The sequence below is a fragment of the Phalangium opilio genome, unplaced genomic scaffold, assembly GCF_054372755.1.
Source record: "Phalangium opilio isolate 3A_F unplaced genomic scaffold, DU_Popi_V2 ptg000082l_1, whole genome shotgun sequence".
NCBI lineage: Eukaryota > Metazoa > Arthropoda > Arachnida > Opiliones > Phalangiidae > Phalangium > Phalangium opilio.
The window spans coordinates 9,189,973-9,216,340 of record NW_028324189.1 but is presented as its reverse complement, the minus strand read 5'-3'; the positions used below and the strand labels follow the sequence as shown (position 1 = coordinate 9,216,340).

The 26,368-nt window shown below is 36.5% G+C and overlaps 1 protein-coding gene and 1 long non-coding RNA gene across 8 annotated transcripts in view; one reads left to right on the top strand and one right to left on the bottom strand.

Moving 5' to 3' along the window:
- The window catches only part of GluClalpha (glycine receptor alpha 1), an 84,012-nt gene that overhangs the window by 33,836 nt on the left and 23,808 nt on the right, over positions 1-26,368 (top strand). For 4 of the 5 annotated variants that reach the window (XM_089848384.1, XM_089848381.1, XM_089848382.1 and 1 more), the window contains exons 3-4: positions 4,509-4,679; positions 15,288-15,391. In XM_089848384.1, the coding sequence (XP_089704510.1) occupies positions 4,509-4,679; positions 15,288-15,391 (275 nt within the window). The remainder of the gene's footprint in view (positions 1-4,508; positions 4,680-15,287; positions 15,392-26,368) is intronic. The other variant, XM_089848385.1, reaches the window with a different exon arrangement.
- The window catches only part of LOC149651457 (uncharacterized), a 138,065-nt gene that overhangs the window by 102,656 nt on the left and 9,041 nt on the right, over positions 1-26,368 (bottom strand). For all 3 annotated transcript variants that reach the window (XR_016371220.1, XR_016371219.1, XR_016371221.1), the window contains exon 2: positions 3,761-3,900. This is a non-coding gene — a long non-coding RNA (uncharacterized LOC149651457). The remainder of the gene's footprint in view (positions 1-3,760; positions 3,901-26,368) is intronic.

The window sequence follows — 26,368 nt, the reverse complement described above, 5'->3', positions numbered from 1 at the left end:
AAATTTGGTATACGGTATTAGCTTAGCTATCGAGTCCTAAAATTATTACCAACTCCACAAATGTCATTGCTAAGGAAGTTTCCATTACTAATCGTTACCGGTTTGGGTATGAATATTGATTTACTGTTATAGGGGTGGGAAGCGAAATGTCGTCGTGTGACGTACCTTGTCACGTGTATTGAATAACAAACGGTGGGCGGCGAGATCACCAAATCAGTAGTTGCCAAAAATATATGAAGATTGTGATATTATTGAAAACAAGACGAGTGGTTAAAAGTGCGCCTCTTTTTACGGTAGAATGAAGTAAAATAACAATATTGCAGAAAAAGGTGACAATAAACAAGCTAATTAGTAATATTTTGGAAAAGTAGCAATATTTTGGGTTATAAACATACCCAATTTAGTAATATTTTGGATAAGGGGGAATTTATTCAGTTGATAAACAAAAACAGGTGCACATTTAGCCGCTCATAAAATAAGGGTTAAATTTTCATGGAAGAATTGATGCTACCAAATTCATGGACTTGTTAAAGCGTTACTTAAATAAAACGGGTCCAATACCCAGGTTCTATAACTCTTTTATACGGATCGTTGAATTTAGGGTAGAACCAATCAAATTAAAATCGAGAGTAGCTAGGAGAGGTTAGGGCATTCGTGGAAATGGCCGATACGACAAATGGATAGTCTCATTACGAGACCTGGCGTGAGCGAGAAAATGGAGGAAATACACCCTTCTAACTCACCTAGCTCGATCTACAGCGCCTAATGATCTTTCAGGCATCGATGTTTTTAAATTAGGCTTAGCGAGCTGGCCTCCGGAACGGTGTAATTTAAAGTTTCGAATAAATTTTAATGATGTCGATGGAGAGAGCTAGCATATACCGCGTGGAGGTCTCCGCTTTTCACCCCCAACCTATTTTCCCGCCAAACTTAAATTCTTATAGCTAAGAGAGGCACGAGGGGGGGAGGGGAGGAAGGAAGAGTAAAGACACAGGGATGATAGAGGTAGACAGGATTTGAATTGGAAATTTAATTAGAAAAGAGAGACTTCTAAAACCAAACTTTTGGTTTACTAATTTCGGTTCCGAGAATAAATGCCTATAACTTAGATGAATGGTGGAATTGGTTTTTACTTTTTCGGATGAAAGATTATGGCCTAAATGTTAATTAAAAGCGGTATAAGGGATTATATTTTAAATTTCCGGTTAATTATTTACAATTGTAGTTAATTAAATAAATTCTTCGTAAATCAATTGGGTACAATTTTCTAAGAACATAACGGAGTGAAATTGTTAAGGTACTAACATGTCACGGAAATGTCATGCTTCTATTATATAGTTCAAGCAGAAGTGAGATGAGACCAGAAGTGAAGGGCTCTAGCATTGATAGTAGATCATGGCACTAGTGAACAAATTTGAGGATTTTATGCCGCTTCCGACGCGCCCACACTACTGAGAAAAAAATTGGTCGAGTTCCAAAAACATTTCCTATCCCCTTCCCCTCAACCTAAAGCGGCCGAACAGGGCCGAGGCTCCTTGAATCTAGTTCGGCCGTCTCCCGCCGCGAGCGTCTCACGTTTTGGAGGGAAAATTCAGAAACCGCTACCAGAGGGCCAACCGTTCTTGTGTTATCAAGAATATTCACTTTCACCAAGTGAAGAATTTGGTTAGCTCAGTACTTCTGGTCTCATCTCACTTCTGGTTCAAGTATATAAAAGGAAAAAAAGGCAATCTGCGAACTTTCCCATACTTTTCTGGTGACATTTTTGTTTCTTTTTTCCAAATGTAAATTCCCAGAACCTTATAAGTAATTTATTTAAAAGCTTAATGCATTAAGTTGAGAGAAACATTCCCTCGAACCTAAGTAATATTTAAGAACCACGAGGAAAGCACACGCAAAACGCAAGTCAAATTCTGACATTGACTTCACGAAAATGAGTTCATAAATTGAGCATTATAAAATTCATAGAATATTCTGGGAGGGGGCGGATTTCAAATGGATAATAAACTGCCTAGTATAACGGAATATCTCGTAAACATTAAAAAATTATTGAAATAAAATCAATACATTCGGTGGTATAACGGTCAGCTGGCAAATAGAAAATAAAAAGGTTTCTTTACAATCATATAATGGTGCTTTTATGTCGCGGTCAGTTCTAGAGCACAGCCGATTCCTTAAGAAGCTGGGGAGAGATTTCTCAGGGTAAGGATAAAAAAAAATAACCCAAAGGAAAAAGAAGTGATCTATCCTATTACCGAGGGCAAAAACGAACTGGGTCCACGAGACGTGACCATAGGAAGAGAGAAGAAAAAAAATCTCTTCCCGTTAAAGGTCGTCTTCGGAAATAGGTGTTAAAAGGCGGGTCTGATCACGATTTACTCGTTCATCTTATATTCCCGTCAAAGAGAAGAACCTTCTTCTTCACACGTACTGTCTCATTACCACTCTTCCTCGGGATACCGAGGCTTAGTAATACTCTTAGACTAAGGCTTAGTTATTCCCATAGCTCGGATAAACAGATCATGATCCTCGCTCGTTCGCTCGGCCAAGGCTTAATATCGACCCTCTGTCCAGCTTTTAGACGCGGAAAATGGAGACGTCGAAAATCAGAAATCGCGATAAGCATTGTGAGAACCTCGAAAGATGATTCGGCAGATTAAAACGCGACTCTTTGCGCAAAGGCTTAGTTATGGGTTTTGCCAGACAGCGAGACACCGTTATTGCCATTATATACACGATTTTCGAGTGTTTGATTGCGCGTTTATCAGCGGATAGTTATAGAGGAATTTAGGCTATTATACGATACACGTGCAATAATTGGCCCATTAATAAACTGTACACCCGAGTTAATTTCAAAATCGTAATGCAATTTTTAAAACCTAAGCCTCGATTCCTTAATCCTAACGTTCGAGAAAAACCTCTGGAAAGGCGTGGGGTAGAAATTGCCAGAGAAGGAAATAAGGAAAGGGGGCAAGAAAAAGTGTCCTATCTTAAAAGAAATGGATCGGGTACTGTCGAGGCTTGGTTTCGAACCCATTAGTTGTCCCGAATAGCTAAGCCTAACCCAAAGAAGCGCGTCGGATTATAGCTGGGCGCTGGCCCAACCGGTTGTCAGTCGCAGCTGTCCCTTTTGCAAGCTGACGTTCGGTCTCTAAGAGTTAGAAGTGCTCTATTTGTTTCCAACCCAATGTCTTCCTGCTCGCTCAGTTTCCCCACTGTTAATTTATAACCGAGGTATTTTTCTTCCTTCAGGATTCTAGGCTTCTATCCCATGGGCTGTTTCATAGCCAAGGCTTAGTTGATACGTTTTCCCCCCTATCCAAATTCCCTCTTCTTTTCCATAATCGAACGCCTTTCGATTGATAGTAAAATGGTCTATGTCCTGCCCATAGAAATGAGACTAAGCCAAGTTACTCATAACGTCATTTCGATATTTTTGACTCTCAATTTTTTGGCAGGACATTTTTACTGGGGACGTTATTTTTTTGTTGCCTGACAATGCCAAAGAATCGTTTTATATGTCAAGGATTTTTGTCATATTATATGGGGGTATACTTTACTAGACAGTTCAATTTTGATGTTTTGAAAGTCGATTATTCCATCGGGTTAACGTTTTTTCTTATGATATTTGTGACGTTTTCGTAAACCCTAAAACTTACCTAAAGGTTCGCGGGTAGTTTCGATATAACTGTAACCAGCGCTAAGCCTAAATTTGTGGCTACCTGAGAAATTACACAAATAGATACAAAACTGTACTTACAGATTGATGTGTTGTTGTTCTAGCAGCCCTTGTTAGTTCAAATCGTTGATTGATGCGTTTTTGTTCTAGCCGCCCTTGTCATAGTTCAAATCGTTGATTGACGTTCGTTTTTTGATAATTCAGTAGTTAAGATTTAAGACCTAGAACGAAATAAATACAAAACAAAAATAATTAGAAAACCAATAAAATTAATTTAATACCAAATAGGCCTAAAAATACGCGTAGAAATAATACAAAACAAATCCCAATACGAACCCATATAAGACCTAAGAATAAAATATTTTTGTGACATTGAGGGAACCGGAAATAGTGCGGTAAAAACTGTCCAATTCTACTTTTGAACGTTCTCAGTCTTATATGGGTTCTTCGTCTCAATTTTAAAGAATTTATTGTAGAATATTGGATATTTCTTAACTAAAATAATACTTATTGGCTTAAAATTTTGCTTACAAAAAAAACAATAACCGGCGCAAATATTTTAATATTTAGCAATATTAAATGCGAATAAACTAATATAGCATGCGCTAATTTTAACACTAATATTTTTCTCTATATTTAATTATTTATGAAAAAAAATATTGCTGATTTATTAATTTAAATTCGCGATAGAAGAGGGTATGGGGTTTTTTAATTAGTAGTATAGTTTTTGACTTAATTCCGATTAAATGAAATTAATTGAAATGAGTACAATTATCCAAAATGAGGGGGCTAATCGTTGCTTGCTCTGTGTACTGGGCTCTGTATTTAGCGTGCAAGATTCGGAGAGCCTTCGTGTCAGCGAAGCGCCGGAGATCACGAGTGGCCAGGGAGTACCTTATCACGGTCCCCGACGACCGAGGGGAGATACACTCAAAGAAAATCTACCCATGTGTGATGAAAAAAAGCCCGGGTTCGACTCCAGAAAAGGCGGCCCATTAAGGTGAGCGCATATATAAATATATTCATCAAATCACTAATATAGAATGAAAAAAAAGAGTAATGCTTTACCTTGATAAAAAAAAAACAATTAGGAATTTAGTAGAAGTATATATTAATCAGCAAAATTGTAGGCTAGTGGAACTATATTATGCACGATATATTTAATTAATTAATTTATTTATTTGATTGATTAATTTTCTAACCGACAATTCACTCCAGTAGTTAATAGATAACCTAATCTAACTCACCAGTTCAAAAATATCATGGTGTGCTGCAGCGAAATGCTAACTCACATTTAAAACTAAAAAATTATACAAAAAAACTAGGGGGTATGATATTTGAAAAACCTTCCATCGAAACCTTTGACCTAAAACTTCAGGAATTCCTTATTTTTTAAAATTAAAAAGCCATTTTCTAAGCTCCTAGCTTTGACCTTTAACCCTTCTTCATTTTTTAAAATTCGACTTTAAAATAAAGACCGAATACTAAGAATTTTAAAATACAAAACAGCTATTTTTAAACCCTCTCTAAATCGGCTTAAATATTAGATATTCATTAATTATTTAAGGTCGTATGTATGACCTTTAACCTTTCATTTTATCAATAAATACCTCGTCTCATTTCATCAAAACAGACAAATCAAAATCAATAAACAGAATCAGAAAAATAGTTTTATCAATAACAATCCCACACAATAAAGTCATAAAGATAAAATAACGATAATAAAACTAATAATCGTAACTAGGCTAATGCAATTTTTCCAGTAGCATGGAGTAATTTTATCGGAGTGAGATTGAAAGTTAGCTTAAAAAGTGTTACATCTCAACGTAGCTCTACTAATATATTACTCCATGGTGGCTCAGCCAATGGGAAACGGCATAACTCAGTCCATAACCTAAAATAATCGATACTATGGGGAATCCATTTTGTCCATGGTAAAGTCGCAGAGATAATACCCCCCCCCACTCATTTCACCCTCCCCCTCATATACCTCTGAATCGACCGATTGTCTAGAAATTCCCTAGCTAGAAACCTAAAGAGTACTTCACTCCGTTTTAAGAATTAAAACCGCCGACTAGGAATTTGAAATTCGAGAAAGACCGCATTCAAATTCAATAGACAAAGTTCCCAATGAGAAGGGAGAAGAATGGATGGACCGCGGAACTAAGAAAAAAAAAAAAAGAAAGATTCTTCTAATGTTACTCGACCCTACGATAAAGGGAACAGATGGGTCGTTTTACTCTTTGTTAGTAGTGACAAGTGATTTGATTAAAAGGATGCTAAAAGAATGAATCGAGTTTATTTAGTACCCTTATGAATATTGAACTGGTTTTTGTCGAAGGTTTTAATGGTTGACATCAGGGGTTCCACAGGTTAAGAAAAGGTGCAAGGGTTGGTGCATTTTAGTTGAAAAATTTCAACGTTGAACCAAGAAGCGATATCTAGTTAATTAGGGAGAAGGTATAAATTCGCCATATTTCTAGCTTTATCTCCAGTCCAAACGTAGGTCTGGAGTTAATCCCCGCCTCTAAATTACAGCCAGCATCTCATTGGTTCTTGAAAACTCACGTCAGTTACAATAAATATGTTTTAAAAAAAACCTGAAGAATTAAATTATTGATTTAATAGAGCACACTATTAACATTGCCAGATTTTGGCCGAAAAACCTTTAAACTGAGCGATATTCAACGTGAACATTTTGAGGCAACCAAAATTGTCATCTATGTTGACTGCACGATTTGATCTTGAAATTTACAGTTCAATATTCTTGGGTATAAATGAATAAACTCACAATCGTGGTATAAGCTCGAGAAACTCGATAGGATAGGAAAGTTTGAATAAAAAAAAAGAATCTTTCCCAATAAGAAAAAAAGAAAAAAATCAAAGTAGAAAATTTCGTTTTAGATAATTCCCCTTTAGTTCGACTTCCCCCCTGTATCAAATTGGTTTTCCATTCTTACGAAAGAACCACTTGGATCTAGTATATTCAATCCACTCGTCTAAGGCGAATACAGTAAACTGTTCAGATACCCATATTCCTCTATACAATCTCAATTCGGCTTCCCACAGTGGACCAACATGGACGAAAAAAAAATTGCATATAATCAATCCACTCAATGAAACCGAATAAGTTACGATGGGATTCTTAACACAGTTTATACTCTACCCTTTCCCTACTTGCGCTGTATTCATCGGAGCTAAATGGATAGATAAAAGGATTGTCCAGAGAAACCAAGGCTTAAGCAATTTTTTTTATCGCAATTAAATTAAACGATCTTGTTAAACCCCTTGCCATCCTAGTGGAGATTTTATTTTAGTTTTTATCAAGGTAGATGGATAACGGGAGACATCCCCCTTCGTCATATATTTCATCTTCTTATCTATGCCTAACAAAGTGATGGGGAAAAAGAGATGAAATGAAAAAAATATATAAAAAAAATCCCCCATTATGATTGTTCGCGATAAAATCGGTAATAAAAGAAAGGCTTTTTAGAATGAAGGGTACAATGGCATTCCCTCCGCCTTTCGTTATAGTAAAGGATTCAGGATGTGTAAGGGTTTAATCCCAAGGATTTATTTCTACCCCTCCCTAGCTTAGGCCCTGAAAGAAATTACGATCGTCCATTTTTCTTCTCCATCTTTTTCCTCTTGAGCTTCCCGGCCGCTTCTCTTACTGATGGAGATCTCGAATCCCTCTTCCCTTCCATCCCCCCGATCAATGTGGTTGATAAGAACAGATATAAAAGGGGGAGGGGGTTACCATATCTCCATATTGGGAAAGTTTTACGTTATAGGGTACTGTTTTTAAGTTTATATTTAAAATAAAAAACTCAATTATATCATCTACAAATATTGATGATTAAATATTTAAAAATATAGAATTTATCTTTTATTTTCTAGTCAAAAGTGCATATAAAATAATGAATATTAAAGATACTAGCAATTAACTGGCAATTACGAGATGGACCTATCTCTAAAGCAAATAGAGATCACATGGTATAAGTCGTCCAATAGGATTTTATTCCACAACGTTATCTGCTTCAAAAATAGGCCTAAAAATAGGCTTCAAAAGGTTATCTTAATTGCTCATATTTCCTTTGATATTGTAGATCCCTCCATAGAATTTTTTTTATTTAATATTCTCTTTGAAGTAAAAATTTAGAATTCTACAACGAGAAGCAGTACTTCATTAATATTTCCCACTCAAAATCAAATTAAACTGTGAAAAAGAAGAAAAAAAGAGTAGCCTCTAGAGTTAATAAATGTCCTGTGAAAAGTGAATTTTATTCTAGTAATTTGATAATCTTTCATCATGCGGAAAGAGAATTTTCCTTTTTAAAGTTATTTTATTAAATAACCTAATTTTCATGATAAAGGGTAACTAGGGCACCCACAAGCTTCGGGGGAAGCGGGAAAAAGAAAAAAAAGGCGGGAAAAGAAACAGAGGGTGTTTGGCCCATGAATTAGCCCCCAAGAAATCGGATCTAGGCTTAGTGAAAGCGGACAAGCGTAAAGTTAACGGGGGATCTATTTTAAAAGTGCCAACGATCTAGCTAAAAAAGTAAAGAAGACAAGGCTTAAAGAGAGAAGAGAAAAAAATAAAGATTAGTTTTCCTTTACGTCATATTTTCTCAAAAATACAAAATAAAAAGAAAAGCTATTTGGATTTTGAAAGAAAAGCGAACCCTTATACTTAATGATAATGAATTCTAAGGGAAGCTAACACGCAAAGATAAGTTACTTTAAAATTAGTTTCCTTGAAGCTAAGCCTAATGCTAGAGTAGGGAATTTCTAGTTTTCTGGTTGCAGACGAATGTTCAGATGCATTAGGCTTTGACTTAGTAGTGAATTTCTTTAATAAAACAAGTTTTAGTGTAATTTAAATAAGGATTGAGTAATAAAGAAAATTAATATCAGAGAAATTAAGCTTAGCAATAAGATTGGTTCTCTATGACTGATAAGAGAAACTATGGGCCCTTCTAAGCCAAATTCGTTAAAATTATACCCATGCCAGATAATAAAATACAAAATAGAAAATTCATCAATTTTAGGCTTAGATATACCATAGGATTAAATTTCCAATCATCTTATTTGATGAGATACACCGCTAAGCCTAAGTCTCGAGTTCATCTCCCCTTTAAAACCCCTAACAAGGCTATCGAACGAAAAATAGGAGACTTAAAAAAAACTTAACGATCATTCGAAAATAATTTGAAGAAAATTGCGAGTAAGGATTATTTCTTGGAAGGCCAGCGTATCCTCCATCCTTGTTTTAACGGTTTAATACGCTTAAATGAACCCGGTAATAACCGAACGATTTCGATTCGAGGGGGTTTTTAGGGTTAAAGAAGAGGAAAAATAAAAATATGAAACGATGAGAAAGAAAAAGGAAAGAAATAGTAGTTTTTTTTTTCTCAGGAAATTTTTATTCCTTAAAAAATAAGAGAGTGGAAAAGAAGCTATCATCTAAGATTTCTTTCTTGTTTCGGATGAGACGTTTCTCGAGCGTTTGATGAAAAAAAAAATGTGCGGAAAACGCAAAATCATCGCAGTGAAAAATTTCTATTTCTTTTTCAGTTTTATTTTTAAGGTTTTTATTTTTTCTCTCTCTCTTCATTTTGGATGCATTTTTCTTATGAATAAAATAGGAGCATTGTGTGTAATGATTACTAGTCTATTTTGTAACAACTTTACAAGATTTTTGGAGTCAAAACATTTTTCCCCAAACGTTAATATATCAAAATTAAATTAAATGACAACTGATCAATATCATATTTTAAATTAAATTTTGAGAGAATTAGTAAATTAACAATTATGTTAAGATTAGGCTAGCAACGGGTTTACGTCATGAAAAACATAACTATTGTAACAGTACTAATTTTTAATATTAAGGAAATTAAATTTAACGTGAAGTATTCAGGGTTCGAACTCAGGGCCTGGTAGCGTCTCGCTTATCGAAGGACGAAGGATGATTAAAATTGGAGTAGAAAATTAAATGATAATTATCTATAGTCTGAAATTTATGAAGGGATAACCCTCCAACCAATAAATTCTAACCTAAAGAATTGAGGTTAAAAATGACCCCGCAATTCATATAAAAAAAATAAGGGCTGAAGTATGCACCATAATTTGTGTTTTCCTATTGGCTATAACCGGAAAGAGTGGGGGGAGGGGAGTAAAGGATGTAGAGGAAAAAATATATATAAAAAAAAATATGTATACATCTGTTGTGGGAATAGGGTAGAGTAGGCTTTCCACTTCACTAACCGCAAAAGTTGTAACTTCCCAACATAAATCGCTTCGTAATTCACCATAAGCGTATGGCGTAACCGAAAGTACACGGAGAACAGTTTTTTCTTTTCAAGTCTTTCTTATTTTCTATGCGGCAAAGCACGCGCTATACATAAAGACCATAAAGTATGGATGTTGGACCTCCAAGCTCTTTTTTTCCTCTCTCTCTCTTTTCCAATGGCGTTTCACAGGGTATTTCTTTAGGGTTAAGAAGGGGTAGGGCGAAGACAGATTTATTAGACAGTGAAAACGTTGTAGAAGAACTCGTAAAAATGGTACGACGTTCTGGATTGAGTACGTGAAACAGCCGGCGAGTTAAGCCTTGGTCCGTTTTTTTTAAAGCTTCGATCGTATCGCGGCGTATCGTACGAAAGGCTTATTTTTCTATAGGTCTAGAGGTTAAAGCGGCCGATAATTTAACGTTATGTCTTCCGCCATTGGCTTTAAACGGCCTCTCATTGGGATCGGCAATCTGCGAAAAAGGCCTGGCAGTCAGGTCAGGCCTGGCAGCCTTCTTCAAGAAACAGGAAATAAAGAAGCTCGCAATGCAATGGCCTCTTTAAACAGCAGTTTTCTAGCTCGAACTCTAGCCATACTACTGGTTTATGAAAAAGTCTAGAGAATAAAGTCTAACCCATACACAAGTTTGAAAGAAAGGCACAGATTAATCTGTCTCTCTGTTAGTAACGTAGTGACAGCTTTTAGCTTGCGAAAGATAATTAGTATCTACACCCTGAATTTCGTTTTAAATACATTTTGCTCAATTGTGGCTTATATTCAGTCCTAGTTACGGATACGCCATATTGTGGTATGTAGTCAGAGAAGCTTACAGAATAGAATTCATGACAATTGGGTTGAATTATGGAGTATGATGGACGGAATAGGGTTTAGAATGACTAAGGGATACTCGGATGAGCTAAAGGTATGCAACCAGCTACTTACCTCATTATAATTCCTAATAAGGTTAGACATATCCTCTCCGGCGATTAGTAATCTAAGCTTAAGACGCGTGCCTTTATAAAACAGATTATATCATAGATAAAGGCCCGGGAACATTACATAATACCTTCAATGCCTAAGCAAAACCATAAGATCCTAATCATTTCAAACGATAAGATATTCATTTTTGCAATTCAGGAAACAATAAATTTAAACGATCTAGCTGGTATTAACAACTTGAGCAAAGGGAGACTACAATTAAACTAATTAACATGGCGAGGTACCTTTTTAATTGATCATTAGATGTTGGATAGAAAAATCTTTCTGTATATAAGAAAGCCTTTGATTAACCAACATCTATTGAGCTTGAAAAAATCTCAGGTGACACAGTTACGACGTCTAACTGTTGCTATAGTTACAGAGTTGCACGCACTATGGGCCAAAGGTTAGTCGCGAGCTATGCAGATCTTTTCCAGTCAAACATCGTAACCGTTGCCTATCTCAAAACAAAATTCGCGAGAAATTCCGCGAAAAAACCACGTGCGACTTTAGAAATAAATTAAGACATAGTTAAGCCTAATACGCCCCATAAAACAAAGTGAAATTAAAAAAGCTACGCCTAATTTATCTTGTAAGAGGAATAAGTATAGGAGCTCGTTTCGCTCCGTATAAGTAACTTAAGAAAAGCGAGCTAGGCTGGCTACGTCCTGAAGTCACTTTTGAGTCATTGTTAAAGCGTCGGGACATTCCAAGGGGAGAGATGGTACAGCTTAATTTTCGCGACTCTTTCAGAGAGGGCGTTAAATTACGGGAAATTCATTAAAGGCGGGCATCGCGAAACCCTTTACTTTGGTGGTGGTGGGAGAATCAAACTGGCGTGTAAAGGAGAGACTCCAAAGTCCCATGGGAAAAGAGTCGTTCGAGACTTGGATAGTTGGTTGGGATGGTCATGGTGCATGCGGCGTCAAACGGATTAGAACTAGATTTTCGGTTCGGAAAAGAAGGGGATCCATTCCTTGGGTTTCTTTTAGTTCTGATAAGGAGTTTAATTAAATTTCCCTTGAATATCGGTTAGTATAAATTGAATTAAAGAAGAATTATCTACTCTAGGTCCAGTAACAAAACACCGCGCTTTGCTACTGATAGTTGTATTAAATAACTACTTTTATATTCAAGCAAGAAGGGATATCTAGTTTATTAGGGAGAAGGTATAAGATGCCTAACTATTCGCGCGCCATAGTCCCAGTCCCCCTTTCAAAATACAAGGGGGGACGTAAAAGAAGGCCGGGCTATTTCGCCTCTCCTCAGCCGGAAAATATGACTGTAATTTTCGTCATTCTCGTCGCCGCGCTGACGTGAGTTTTCAAGAACCAATGAGATGCTGGTTGTAATTTAGAGGCGGGGATTAACACCGGACCTACGTTTGGACTGGAGATAAAGCTGGAATAGAAATGTGGCGAATTTATACCTTCTCCCTAATAAACTAGATATCACTTCTTGATTCAAGTTAGTAACAGGAAATTTAGGTACTTTACGATGTTTTAGCGCAAGATAGTAACTTATCTGGCAGCCATTTTTGAAGAAGCTTTTGGGCCTAGTACTTAAGATTGCTTCACTTTGCATTGAAACTAGATATTTGGGCATCGTAGGTCAATGAGGTCTATAAATGCTGTAATTGTTGTATGTAATGTATAATCAATGTATTTACAGCTAAAATTACTTTGTTGTTAAGGTAAAAACAATCGGAACGCAACCATTTGTTTCCCCAAACCCCATTATAAACTTAAAACCATCTAAAAAGCCCTTAAAAACACAATAGAGTAAAAGTAAATTTATCTGAGCAAATGACTGCATTCCAATAAAGTTTTAAAACAAGAAGAAGAAAAAGGTCCTTGAGCGGCGCAAAGACTTTCAAAAACTAAAAACAAGAAAGAAAAAAAATCAAACTAAAGTCTCCGTAAGACTTATCTCCGCAGCTATTGCAATCATTCCTCGAGTTGTACTATAGCATTTTCGAACTTCTAAGCACCTTACCCTCCCAACTAAGCCTTAGCTATATTGCAATAAACTCTAGCTGTACAAGTTTCCCGCCAAAAAAAAGCGCTAAAACTGCTGGCGCGCGCGGATCTAACAGAAGTTACGTCGCTAGAGAAGATGAGAAAGAACTATAGGGATTGGAAGAGGCTGGAGGAGGGATGAAAAGGAGGCAAGAAAAAAAATCAGAGAAATAGGAAAAGAAAAAGAATGGAAAAGGCAATGGTTCAGTCGAGCCGAACCGATTGCTTTGCGGACTGACGCCTGCTGGGTCCTTTCCATTGGGACGATCAATGACTCGGATTTGGTACTGCTGCTTCTGCTGCTGCTATAAGCGCGAGCTAGTAGGGGGTCCCGGACTCTCATTCACCAAGCCTATATATCCCTTTTCACGTTTTCCAATGCACATTGTTAAAGCGAATACAGTGCCAGGCTTAGACTTGGAGGAATTTAATAAGAAGTTATGCTCTTAATATGATAGCGACTTATTTACTACTAGTTAGGCAATAATTACGGGCTTCTAGTCAGTATATTTTGAGGTTAAACCCAAGGCATTAGTAACCTAACGATAGATGTTTTACTTCCAATAGTTACAATTTGAAATATTTATTATTTTAAGCCATTTAAAGTAATCAGAAGAAACATATCTTATACTGTTCCTTTAAATAAGGGATACGTATCAATTTAATTGTTAGGCGTCATAATCAAATCAAGAAGCAAGTTTGAATATTTGGTAGTGTATATTCAAGGGGACAATTTTGAATATAAGTAATAGACTAGTGGCGGTAGAGACTGTGTATACCTCCCTATGGACGCGCTCTTCTAAGAGAGGATACTGTACGCGACCAGTAGAGGGATGACACTGAGCTAAGAGATGGACGGGTATGACGTCTGCATACGTAGTACTGTAATTACTCTATTGCAAGAAATTCTCAACCTTATAGAATGCAATCTTCCAAATTAATTTATCCAAGAACAGGCCTACTGCATGAGTTTTCATCTTACCCATCCACCTTAGTATACATTCTCTTAATTCGCCATATAACCATGAACAATGATACAGTACTATCCTGGTGAGCGTTAAGCCTTGGCATTATGTATTGACTGCGCCCTATATATATTTTTGACGATCATTCGTGTCATAGCCCTCGAGCAAGCGAGCTTCCCGACGCGCTCGGTTATTACTGCCTTCACGTGAAGTAAAGCTTACGCTACAGGGGGCTAAAACCCCTTGTTAAAGTACCGTACAGATGGAGTATGCGGTGCAGGTTGGAAAATACGTAATCTCCCTCTCTCTCTTGCTCTCTAGTCGTTCTCGTTCTCCAAATTGCTTCTCTAATCCTTACTCCGGGGGGTATCCCATCCCTGCTCAGAAAACGGTTCTCAAAACTCCCCAATATACTTTTAAACTATCCCGGGTCCTTTTCTCGGGACACTGACGAACAGATTTCGAAGGGCAAAAAAATAATAAAAAAAAAAATAAATATCATAGACGTTTTCTTCCTGACCTCCAGATATTATAGGGTATATCAGGAGACAGCTCGGTCCTAGTGTATTAAAAATGGGAGGATAAAGAGTGAGTGGTGCATGGGTTTTATAAAAAGCAATTTTCCGTATATAGCCTAGGCCTAGTATTCTTGAAATCTGGAAAGTATTTTTCTATATTGCTTTTACCGAGTCTTCACTATCAAAAAATGATATGAAAAGTTTGTCTCTTTATTTTTGGGACGACAGAAGAAAAAATTCTCCAGAGAAATGTTTTGTAATGAAAGCATTATTTTTCATATGAAAAAAGTAGAACGCAGGGTTTAAAGTACCTTTCAGTAATCATACGCCTTACATTAGGTTAAGAAAAGAAATTAAATTGTATCCCAATTTTTAGGTTAAAACTAGTTTAGATTTAATATTTTTAAAATGTGTAAACATCAACAGATGTTGTTGTAAAATGGTAATGGTTCTATCAAAAAAATAAATATATTTGAAATTAAATTCTAACTAAGATCGTTGTACTTTAATTTATGAAGAGTATGATAGGGTTATGATTATACGTGGTTGTACGAAATTACCCAATTTTGATAACTCCACGGGGAAATCGAAAGATTTCGTATTTAAAAGTTTATAAAATTTTAATATTTTTAATTTTAGTTTCAGCTTGATTTTGAAATCAAATTTGCTAAAACGTGATATTCATTTTTAATCGCACGTGATTTCTCTTTAATTTGGACATGTAGAAATAAAATTTATTTCAAATCTAAATATTTGCACGAACGCTGTTGTGTATTTTGCAAAAAAAAATAATGTTTTTAATCTAAAATAAAACTGTTTTATTTGAATTTCTTTTCAGGTGTCGTGTAAACTTTCGTCAAATCGAAAAACGAATTTTAGATAGCATCATAGGAGAAGGCCGATACGATAGCCGTATAAGACCGCACGGCGTTAACAACACAGGTCAGTTTCATTTCATTTCGCAGCTACATTTTTTCTCTATTTCTATATTTGAATTTTACATAAATAAATAGGCTTAAGAACTGATGTACTAATTTATTTATTTTTTTAAAATAATTAGCGATTTTAAAGTAATTAGGAATGAATTAAAAATGTGCGTCAGTTCTTTCTAACAAAATCGGTTGCTCAAAATCATTTTTATATCGCGTAAATTGAGATACAAACAATTTTCTTTCCGGTTTTTGGAAATGGACCCCCAAAAATGGAGTAATAAATCAAAACTTTTATCTATACTGGTAACCAGGTCCTAGATTAAGTTGACTCGTTTACTACAAAAATAAAAGGCCCGTGAAATTTTGGTGGTGGTGGGCGCCAAAAAGGGAGTTCTAAAATATTAAAGATCCGAATCGAGAAACATAGGAGTAATTTAAAAATTCAACGAAACCACCCATCGTATCTCTTAACCTCACTTTTCTTTAGAGGTTAGCTAGAACATCTTCCTCTAGCCTATTACTTTTATTCCCAAGGTGGTTTTAAAAATTCATGGAAAGGGGTATGTATATATAGGGAGGTTTTCCCGGGGTTTTCCAATCTAGTATCATGACGCCACGCGAAGTGAGAGCGAAATTCAAAGGCCTAGTCTCAGGAAAAAATAGTACGAGGAAAATATTAAGTTGATGTTTAAAATTAGCATTAATTTTCACATTTACGCGCTACTATCCCTTTAAATATATAGGCTGAAATAAAATTTCACATGGTGACGTCAAATTCGCGTCACGTGGTTAATATCCACGCATATTTTTTCAAACTAAAAAGGTGTCATCATAGACTCCTTTGGTATAAACAAGCCATAACTTTCTTACGCTTTATCTAAATTTTAAGTTCTTGGATTTATTTTGTAGCTGCAATCAAGCTCGATTACATTAAACAATTTATCTGAAACTAGTCCTTTAAAGCAGCCCAAAACCTCTCTGTGTCTCAATTTGGGGGTTCGTTCAACTAGAAGTTTCGCTAGATACAGGGGGCAAGACAGGGCACTATGAATGTAATAAGAACGGTCCCCGTTTTCCAGACCTTAGGCCATGGTCGACGGTACATACGGGCTTTTAAACGTAACTCACATTCTAGAGTAGACATTAATGAGTGCATGGTTAACGGGGAGAAAGAGGCTCCCATAAATAATGAGGGGAATGAGAGAAGGTTGGGGGGTTTCAGGTCCTCGTGCTCTGCAGAGCTCGAGCCTTCTAACGAGAGCTAAGCCTAATCGATATAACGTTGGATGAGAGAAACAGCTTGCTTTTAAGCCTTGGACAGACCTTCCAGCAGCACGAGGTGGGATACTCAATTGTAAGCCTCAAATAATGGACTTTTGTTCCCTACAAAATATCACAGAGAGCCCAACTCAAGATTCGAAGTTCGAATTATTGCAAATACATTTTCGGAAATGACTTCACTCTACTTCAAAGGCCCAATTTAAGTTAAGTGAGAGAAGAGGTTTGAATCGAAAATGAAGAGAAAACTGAAAATTATCCTGAAGGACCGCTCTTTGAAATTTCTCTCGATTTTAGGAAAGTGATAATTAAAATTATAGATAAATGAGAGAAAATTATATGAGATCTGGCGAATACCTTGGTACATTAGGATTTAATCAAGAATAATATTCAACATATTAACATTACCAAAGGCATATCTCGGCTTTCATTTTCAATAATTAGATAATTTATTCTAGCCACGAGGAATATAATTCTATAAGTATTAATTATTAATTTAGTTGATATATAGTGAAATAAAAGTCGTGAGGTCTTGCATATTTTGAAATTTACAAAGGTCTAGGTACAATTTTGTATACCCATTTCTTGCTCAGGCAGTATAGCGATTTTCGAACAAAAACGTGTTAGTGCGATCTTTTCCACACTGTAAATATATATATATCGAAACTATACACAGTATGACCCAAGGATACTTATATAGAAAGAGAGAGAATGGGTGACTCTATCGATCAGATCGAACCAGTTCACCTAATCAAGCATAAGGGTGCACCGTTTGCCGCCGTTATTGCGGGTAACTAGAATGACGGGGAAGCGAGAGAGAGAGAGAGAGAGAGAGAGAGAGAATAGGGGAGCACAAAGAGGCTAGTGCCCCCATGCAACCCTCTTTTCCAAGATTGAAGCGTCTCGTTAGTAGGATCTCTATAGAAGATCAATATATCCCGTGATGCCGTTCGCGTATACCGCTTCTAACGAAAGAGCTGAGAGAGAGAAAAATATTGAAAGATTTCAAAAGAGCTGGCTCGGAGGATCGAAGGAAGAGAAGGGATTGTAAGAGGCAAGGGATGCGGAGGAGGAGGAGGAGGAGGGGTAGGGATGGAGAAGGAAGGAACGCCCGCTTGCTTTTAAACGAAATCAGTGGCAAAGAAAATGCCTTGTTTACCGAGAGACTAACTAGCTAGATATAAACGTGACGTGGAAAGAGTGTTGATTCCTTAGGAGCACCTTGGTGGAAAAATACCGTAAACGGATAACGGTTGTCATTCCAAAAGTATATATTTGATTAAAAGGGAGTGTAAACGTTCGTGTCTGTATGCGTAAATGTTCCACTGCCCTTCTCTTCAACTAACAATGTATCCATAGTTAATATTTATATCATCGTTATATCAACACAAAATAAAGGGAACCTCGATTAGATGTAGCCTAGCGAAATTAAACTAGCAAGAAACGAGAAATTTCTACAGATACGACACTTTTGACCGCGAAACGAATCCCATAACGATCTGCACCCTCTCCTTCCTCCGTTTTAGCTATAGATCACCGATCGAAAGTCTCTCCTGACGTGTGCAGGGGCCCAAAAGCGGCGGGAAACGCGCGTTACCGCAGAGATGGGATCGCCCTCTATATCCCATCCCAATCCCGCTACTTCATCCAAACGTTGCATTCTATGCACCCTTCTCGTTGGTTCAGCTAACGTTACGTTACTCTCTCAGGTTGTAAACGGCTTCATTAGCGCGCGAGATTTACACCCCTTCCTTCTCCAGCGCGATCCGAGATCGGTGGTGGGGTTCCTATCCTTTACCCTCGCCTAGAACCGAGGCCCGAACAATACGAGAGTTAGGGTTAGGGGGAAACTATATACCTGCGCCTATAAAGTAAATAAAATCTCGCGCCATTGTTAAACCGTTTCAGATAAGCACGCGTTTACGTGGCGGGAAATTTCATGGATTTCGCGGGAAATAGAGAGATTCTAAAAATAACACTATTCCTACTATACGTTCGGTAGTTTTAAATTGAATAACGTTTCGAGCCTGGAAGCTCGCTTTGTCTCGAACACCAGTGTATTGCGTGTGAAACATTTCTACAGGGGCCGTAGGCCCTGGCACAAGCAAGAGCCCCGTACCTGAGGTTTGGGCCCATTACCCTGGCGGATAGCCTATCTCTCGGGGATAGGTCAAATATGGAAGTCATAACTATCACAAAAAGTATTTTAGCCAATTGGGCGAAATTGCGCCTTCTCTGCCCCATGCCCTATTAAAGGATTGAATCATATGTCGATCAGCTGTCATTGTACATAATTGTAAATAGTTTTCTTGTTGACTTTGTAACGTGTAAATATTAATTTAGTGTTTTTTGTTATTGTACGACATTTAATGCTTTGTTTTAGTTTTTTTTTTATTTTCGGACCTGTGAACCCACGTTAGAGGGTTCCTCCCTGTTCCAAAAGGGATTTGTAATCAAAAGGGTCAATAAACCATTCATTCATTCATTCGTAGGTTTAACACGGGGTCTTTTGCCCCTATATGATGGCTTTTTCAAAATAGACAACGAAATATTTACCCCATTTAAATGAAAATATTAATTCATATACGTGGTTTATTTAATTATATAAAATTATTACCAGCATTAATTTAAGTTTAGAAATATATTTTCTACTTCAGACTATTTTGCGAAATATAATTAGGTCGTCGGTGAATACAAAGCTATATTTAAATGGAACTAGGCGCAAATTCTAACCACTAAACAAACTATAAAGGCTTTGAAATTCAAATTAGCTTTTAAAATTCCTAATTTACAAATTTTAATTTGGTTAAAAATGTCTGTAAAAATTAAGCCGATTTCGTACGCGAAATTTAATCCAAACTACATTTGAAAACTGCCTTAAAAGGATTGTTATTTTATTTTGGTAATTCTGTAACTGCACGAGGAAAAGCGTAATTTAAAGAGGATAGAAAAATTCTTAAAACCGAATTAATTCTTGGCACGCAAAACGGAAAAGGTAAGACATAAAAGACGGCAGTTAATTAGAAAGTAACAATATATGTCGAGCTATCTAATAATAACAAACCCGGAAACCCTTGGTACGAAATAGAGACCCTTTTAAATTTGGTTCTAAATGCACCAGGCTTACACATAGAAAAAGAAGACTTTACAAAGCGTGAAAGACAAGCGCCAAGGCCTAACCACCCAATACTTAAATTAAAATGAGCGCGAATAAAGATCGAGAAAGAAAAGATACCGTGTCGTATGAATGTATTTCATTCACCTAGGCGTATGAATTATTTCGTCCAATTGGTTTGATTAACTAATTCGAAACAGGCTGAACAGTAATAAAAATTTTAACGAAAAGTTCAGATACCTTAAAAAAACGGCCACTAAACCAATGACGACGCAGTATAGTCCTTGTTTTTAAACTTTTCCTTTAAAGGCTTCAATATTTTTGAGAGAAATGAATAAATTCAGATATAATAACTCCTCCCTTCATGTAGATTAATTCAACCTTACTTTATGCTGCGAAAATGAGAAATATAAGAGTGTCCTAAGCCTTTGTTAGTTAGGCAGGCCTACCTAAGATAAATGTGAGCTGATGCCAGGGAAAGAGGTCTTTTAAAAGGGGGGGGGCTTTCACTTTATGAGACAAAATTTGGAACTGATTATACACGGTAGAGCGGTTTCACGTCGGTTGGATTAGGTCAAGTGAGAAAGAGGGGGGGGCATGCCCTTCCCATCGCCCGAGGGCACCACCTAGGGACCAAAAAGAAGATTACGTTGCTATACGCTTCCATTTTCCTAGAGGCTAGCAAATCTATTTTCCATAACTCAATTCTGAGAATATCATTTCAGAAGGAAGGAAAGAAGGAAAAAAATAAATGTAGAAAAGGATAGAGCATTTTCAGCTCTCCACTGAAAATGAGGATTCAGTAACGTTATAGCATAGCTTTAAAGGGATAGTGCCGCTTCAACTCTAACTTGTGTATTTTTAGGCTTTTTTAAAATAGAATTAAATCTTAATTTTAATTTTAATTAAAATGTATATATAAAGACTCAGGATGAATTCCGTAATCTCGTGGTTAGTGAATGATGGACTATGATTGGTTGATAAAAAGAGATGGGGGGGGGTTTAGAAAATCAATTTGCGAAGTGCGTCAATTCTAGATTTAGGCTTAGTGGTTGTTCATCCTCATTTTAACAAAGTATGTTGTTAATATCATTAGTTAGTACGCGGAAATAAATATTTTCAAAAAGGCCACTTCAGAAGAAAACCTTGGGCAGTTTTTAATCAAATTTTCTTGGAAGGCTAAAAGCATGCATGCATCGAGTACACTCTTCAAAATGAGGAAAAAGGTTTCCAACTAAATATATACTCGAAAAGCTCGCTTCAAAGTTTTGCCAAAATTGTCGGCAAACGTTTGCGAGATAGAGTGGGGAGGAGGGGAAGTTAGGGAAAGAAGAAAGACTTAAGCGCTGACATCGGCTAAAAATATCCATTAAGTTAAGAGGAACGAGCTTGAAGAACCTCTTAGTTAAGCCTTGGTCAGATTCTAAAGATAATCCTCTTAAAAAAATTGCGTAAAAGCAAACACTAATCGAATGTATAAACAAACACCCAAGGCGGCCCACGCGCCATAAGGATTTTCATTGGTTAAAAATCTTAGAGAGGACGGTCTCTTTTAAGTCTAGCCAAAATATTTAATAAATCTAACTTTCCCAAGTTTTCTAACTCATCAAAATTTCGAGGACATTTTATCGAGAGTGGAAAACTTTCAACGTAGCGTCGGGAAAAATCGTGTGATCTTTTTAAAATATCGGGCAGCGCAGATAGCGAGAGAGAGAGAGAGAGAGATAAAGAGAGAGAGAGAGAGAGAGAGAGAGAGAGAGAGAGAGAGAGAGAGAGGCATCTATTGAATAAGTTTCTTTTCTTCATCGACTTGAGATTGTAGATTACTTTCCTCCCCAGCATCTTCCATCCCATCTCATCAATATTGAAGAGCGTGTGCTTAGAGAAATACGTTAGCTGCTATGGATTGATTATAACAAATTACCAAAATCCCCGTGCAGCTTGTTTATAATAGTAATAATAAATAATAAATAGGTATGTGTTAATACAATTTAATTGAGGCTATGACGTCATTGGCCTATTTTTTCCAATATGGTTAGATTTATCAGAACGGAACAATAATCCCAATTATAGTTCTGTTATTTCGTCTGGATTTGGGTCAATCTAAACTACACGTATATATATATATATATATATAAATGGAGAAAAAAACTGGGCAAACTTCACGGTGCAAAAACTATGTGACCACCCAATTACCAATAAAACGCCTAACAACCCGTCCTACAGCGAGGGGTGGAAGGGGGGTTAGGAGGAAAAGGTTGTCAGTAAACTAGGTTCGTTATAAAGTAGTACAGTCGGACGTTCTCCTAAAGAATCCTTGGGAAATATAGGAGTGCACGGGTATATCTTTTGGGAAGCCTTTCATCGTATCCGGGATGCTTAGAGGCTGAGGAGACGTTGCAGTGAGAGAAGGGTGGAATACGAGGACAACTAAGCCTTGGTCGAAATGCCAGGTAACAGGAACTCGGGGATATACAAAACCACCGAAGGGAAAAAGGATAGGAATAACCATGGGAATCAGGACCCCCCCCAAAGATGGCGCGCGAGGGAAACCAAGAGGGGGAGGGAAACAGAACCCAGAGAAGGCAGTTCGTTTAAGGCAAGGCGCCCTTATTTAATAAGGCAAAGGCATGACGAAAAGGGCCAGAGGGGAGCCCTCTCACCACGCTTCAATGGCCCAGAAAATTGGACAGACTGTAATCGATAGAACGTTGGGTTTCCTCGTCACAAACCTTATATTAGGCCTTTACGATGATAGGCACGTGCCGCTTTCGGGTTTACCTTTCGTTAAGGTAAGCAAATGCAAACGCATTGAGTAAAGACAACCGATTTAAACGAAAAGGTCTATTTTCAATGTTCAATTTGAAGAGTTAATACAGGGGGTAGCTGTTTTCTACACGAAACATCTTAGCGTATTTTCCTTACTCCCTCATAGATTACTTCATTACTTAATTAGATAAAAATTCCTTGAAATATCCAAGATACTAAATAAATATAGAAAGAGCACCGTCTTTAACTTTTAAAAGGAAAGTGTCTGAAATATAATTGGCTCTATTGGAAGATGAGTGTCCCAACTGCCAAGTCCTTCTGGTCTTAGTTTACGGTCTTCATACTGATTGAACACTTTTGTACACGATGCAAACCGTAATGAAGTCGGCAAAGGAAAATTTCTGATTGTGTTATAATGATTTGGGGTGAAAATTAAAATTTTTCACATTTTTAATTTTAAATTGAGTATAAAGGATAAGTTTCGTAATATTCTTTCGGCAGGTTAATTTGAACAAAAGGACAAAAGGTTAAGATCATATGTTGTGGAAATGAATGAACGGCTTCTGGTTAAATTATATTTATATTAAAGCGGAAATGGTGGAATTCCTTTATATTTGATATTGAAAATGATAGCTTTGATATTAAACAAAAATATAAGAAAATTCTTATCATTGAAGTATCTAATATAAAGATAAATTCCAACTCCATTGAAATATATTTTCCTCGCGTTATTCTAAGCAATTTTAGGAACCAATATTACTATACCATCAAATTTAAATTACTATTATGACGTAAAAATAAACAAACCCTAGACATAAAAATTCTCCGTTATTTTTCCCTAGAAAAAAAATCAATTTCTACCCAAAAATATTTCCCATTGTTTCCTCTCTAGGCCTAAAAGCAAAATAAAATAAAATAAACCAGGAAAAGATTGAAGACTTGAATTTGAGTTTGCGAAACAAAAAGGGATCGAAGGGAGGGCCAAGAAAGGCCGTTGTGGAGTTAAAAAATTCTCTTTCCTTTTCTATTTCAAACACAATACACACAAAAGAAAGAAAAAAAAATCCAGCACCTCTATGGATGAAAAAGTCCATTTATTATAGTTTCATATAGGTAACCCCCCTGAAGAAAAGAAAAAAAAAGATTCCTTAAAACAATGTAAGATCGTCCCTGAGAGTGAAAACGATATAGAAAACGGTTTATCAAGGATTTTAGGGGGCAAAAAAAAAAAGCCCTTCGCTATACTTCGGAAGGCGTTTCAAAACGGAAAATTTGTCAAAATGGAGTCTAAGGTCTAAAGAAATGGATAGTGTGATATGAAATGAATTAGGGTTTAAATAAAATCCATTACAAGGAAGCTGCAGCGATGATCAATTTTACCCTCAGAATTTTGACCCTTAAAGGCATAGTTGCGAAAAAATGTATTAGCATCCTAGGCCTATTTTTGTGGATTTAAAAAAAAAGTGAAAATTAAATAAAAACCGCGTGTCATTTGATGGAGTATTTATCTCGTATTATAATGAAATTGGAATGTTTGGTTTTCCGTGGTAGTCATTTGAAATTTTGGCAAGATAGGCCTACTGTTTCTCTATGACAATTTTATAGCGTAAGATTGTGAAGCTACATATGTTCAGAATTTCAGATAGGAAATATATTCACTTTCTAGCTATAATGGACACAGACTGCTATCTATGCTGTTTAGTGGAGCCCAAAATTCGCAAAAACCAAAACACTTAGAGCCAATAAAACATCATCTTCTCAAATGTAAAGTATACCGTGTTTCGAGGTCTTCTCTTAACCTCAAACGCTAAGGGATAGCCGTGAGACAGCAATTTACAAAAATCCATCGATTCCAATGGTGGATCCAAGTTCAAAAGTGGATCCTATCCTTAGATACCACATAGCAATAAATAAGTTCTCTTTAGATCCCCTTGAAACGACTCGTTGTACCCAAGTATTCTCAATCCACACAGGGGCGGGTGTGGAGGGCGTTTATAACAAGAAACACTAGCTCTTTTATGGACGATATAGAAAGGCTATTACACAAAGAGGAAGACCAAGTCCAGAGAGAAAGAGAGAGAGAGAGAGAGGAGCATGAGAGTTCGATTTCGTGTTTTCTGTTTTCTCTCGAATATCAGTGAGCCGGTGTGTATTTTCGCGGTATTCGAACGGTGTTATTTCCTTTCCCCCCTACCAAGTTAGACTCGCACCGCTAAACGCCAAGATAAAGCTAATTCGAATTCGCGCGCTGTTTCACGTGCCCCTATATATCTACCTTTTCTTCTGTTCTTTCGCGACAAATAAGCCGCAGACCTCCTCGGAAGATATACACGTATAAATGAAAAGTATAGCTTATAGGGAAGTCAAACTCTTCTGGGACTTACGTTGTCTATATAGTCTATCTGACTGATGCGATTTACTCAACGGAGAAAAGCCATGGGTCGTGGGTTTGAATTTAAGGGACGTATAACTTGCGGGTAATGCAATGGTATAGCCTTCAATTGGATAAGGACTAATTGAATTCATTTTCGATTGGATTTGCCTTATTTCACCAATTTTATCTACGTGTGGGTGAGCAGTTACATACATTATAAGATGGGTGTTGGTTAGTTTGTTTGTTTGTGAGTGTGTGGAGCCTTGGAACACGTAAAGCAATGTTAAGAAAATATCCGCTATTAGCTAAGCTTGAAAGAAATAGTTGATACAATTATAGCGCCTGCGCTGTGGGCTTTTTGGATCATGATAGTGCGCAGAGAGGGCAATGGATCAAACCCCCTTGTATGTCCCGATACTGAGGGTAATTGCCAACACACTTTTTTACGATGAAATGGAGTATACGTAAAATTGGGTACGCTGCAAAGATTCGACGTGCATTAGTTTAGTTCGCTCAAAAGGTTCATGCATTTCCTTTCCAAAAATTGGTGTTAAAAAGAGACGCGAGGATACTTGTAAAATCTTACCCAATCCCTTATACCCTCCCCCCAAAATGAACGTAGTTGTAGCTATACCTCGGTCGATCAATCATAAAACTGATGCATTTTTCTTACTATATATATATATTTTTCGCCAAGCGTTGTTCCAGGAGAGGAAAATCCCATCTCATTGTAGGGTAGGAGACCATAGTTAAAGAGTTATCAGGGATAGAAAAGAGAGGGCTAAATTTGGAATGCCCCATTCTCGTTCTTTTCAAGCTTTCTCATCTATCTTTTCTAACCCATTCTTCTGACAAAACAAAATTTATTTATTTATTTATACGTCTAACACGCGCTACTATATATTCTTTGATAATTAAATATTAAGATTAGCGTAATAACAAAGGGTTAGCTTTTGTATAATAAAATTTGATACAACGTGTAAATCAAGTTCAAATAGCAAAGAACTTAAATGAAAAGGCTCTCTTAGATTGTGTTTTAATTTACAAAGTAATGAATATGTATCAAATAATTATATTTAATATTGTAGATTTATTATTATGATCTCTCAAATAAAAACAGAAACAATCTACCACGAAATTTTTCTTTTAAATAAAACTGAGTCGAAATTATACTTTTATGAGATTGCTTTGTTTCTATACATGTATATATGAAAAACAACAAGGGTATAATTTAAACAAGTGTTAAAAGCAAATAACACGAGAACTACAGTACAGGAGTGTTGGCGGTAAAATCTCCATAACTCATTCTAAAACGAGAACTTGTATAATTTATTATATTTTTGTAAAAATTCAAAAGCTAAGAATAAATTTTCTAGAGGGATCTTTATTAACTTTTTAAACTCTCCCTAAGATATCCTCACACCTTCATAACTCATAAGAAAGAACAAGAA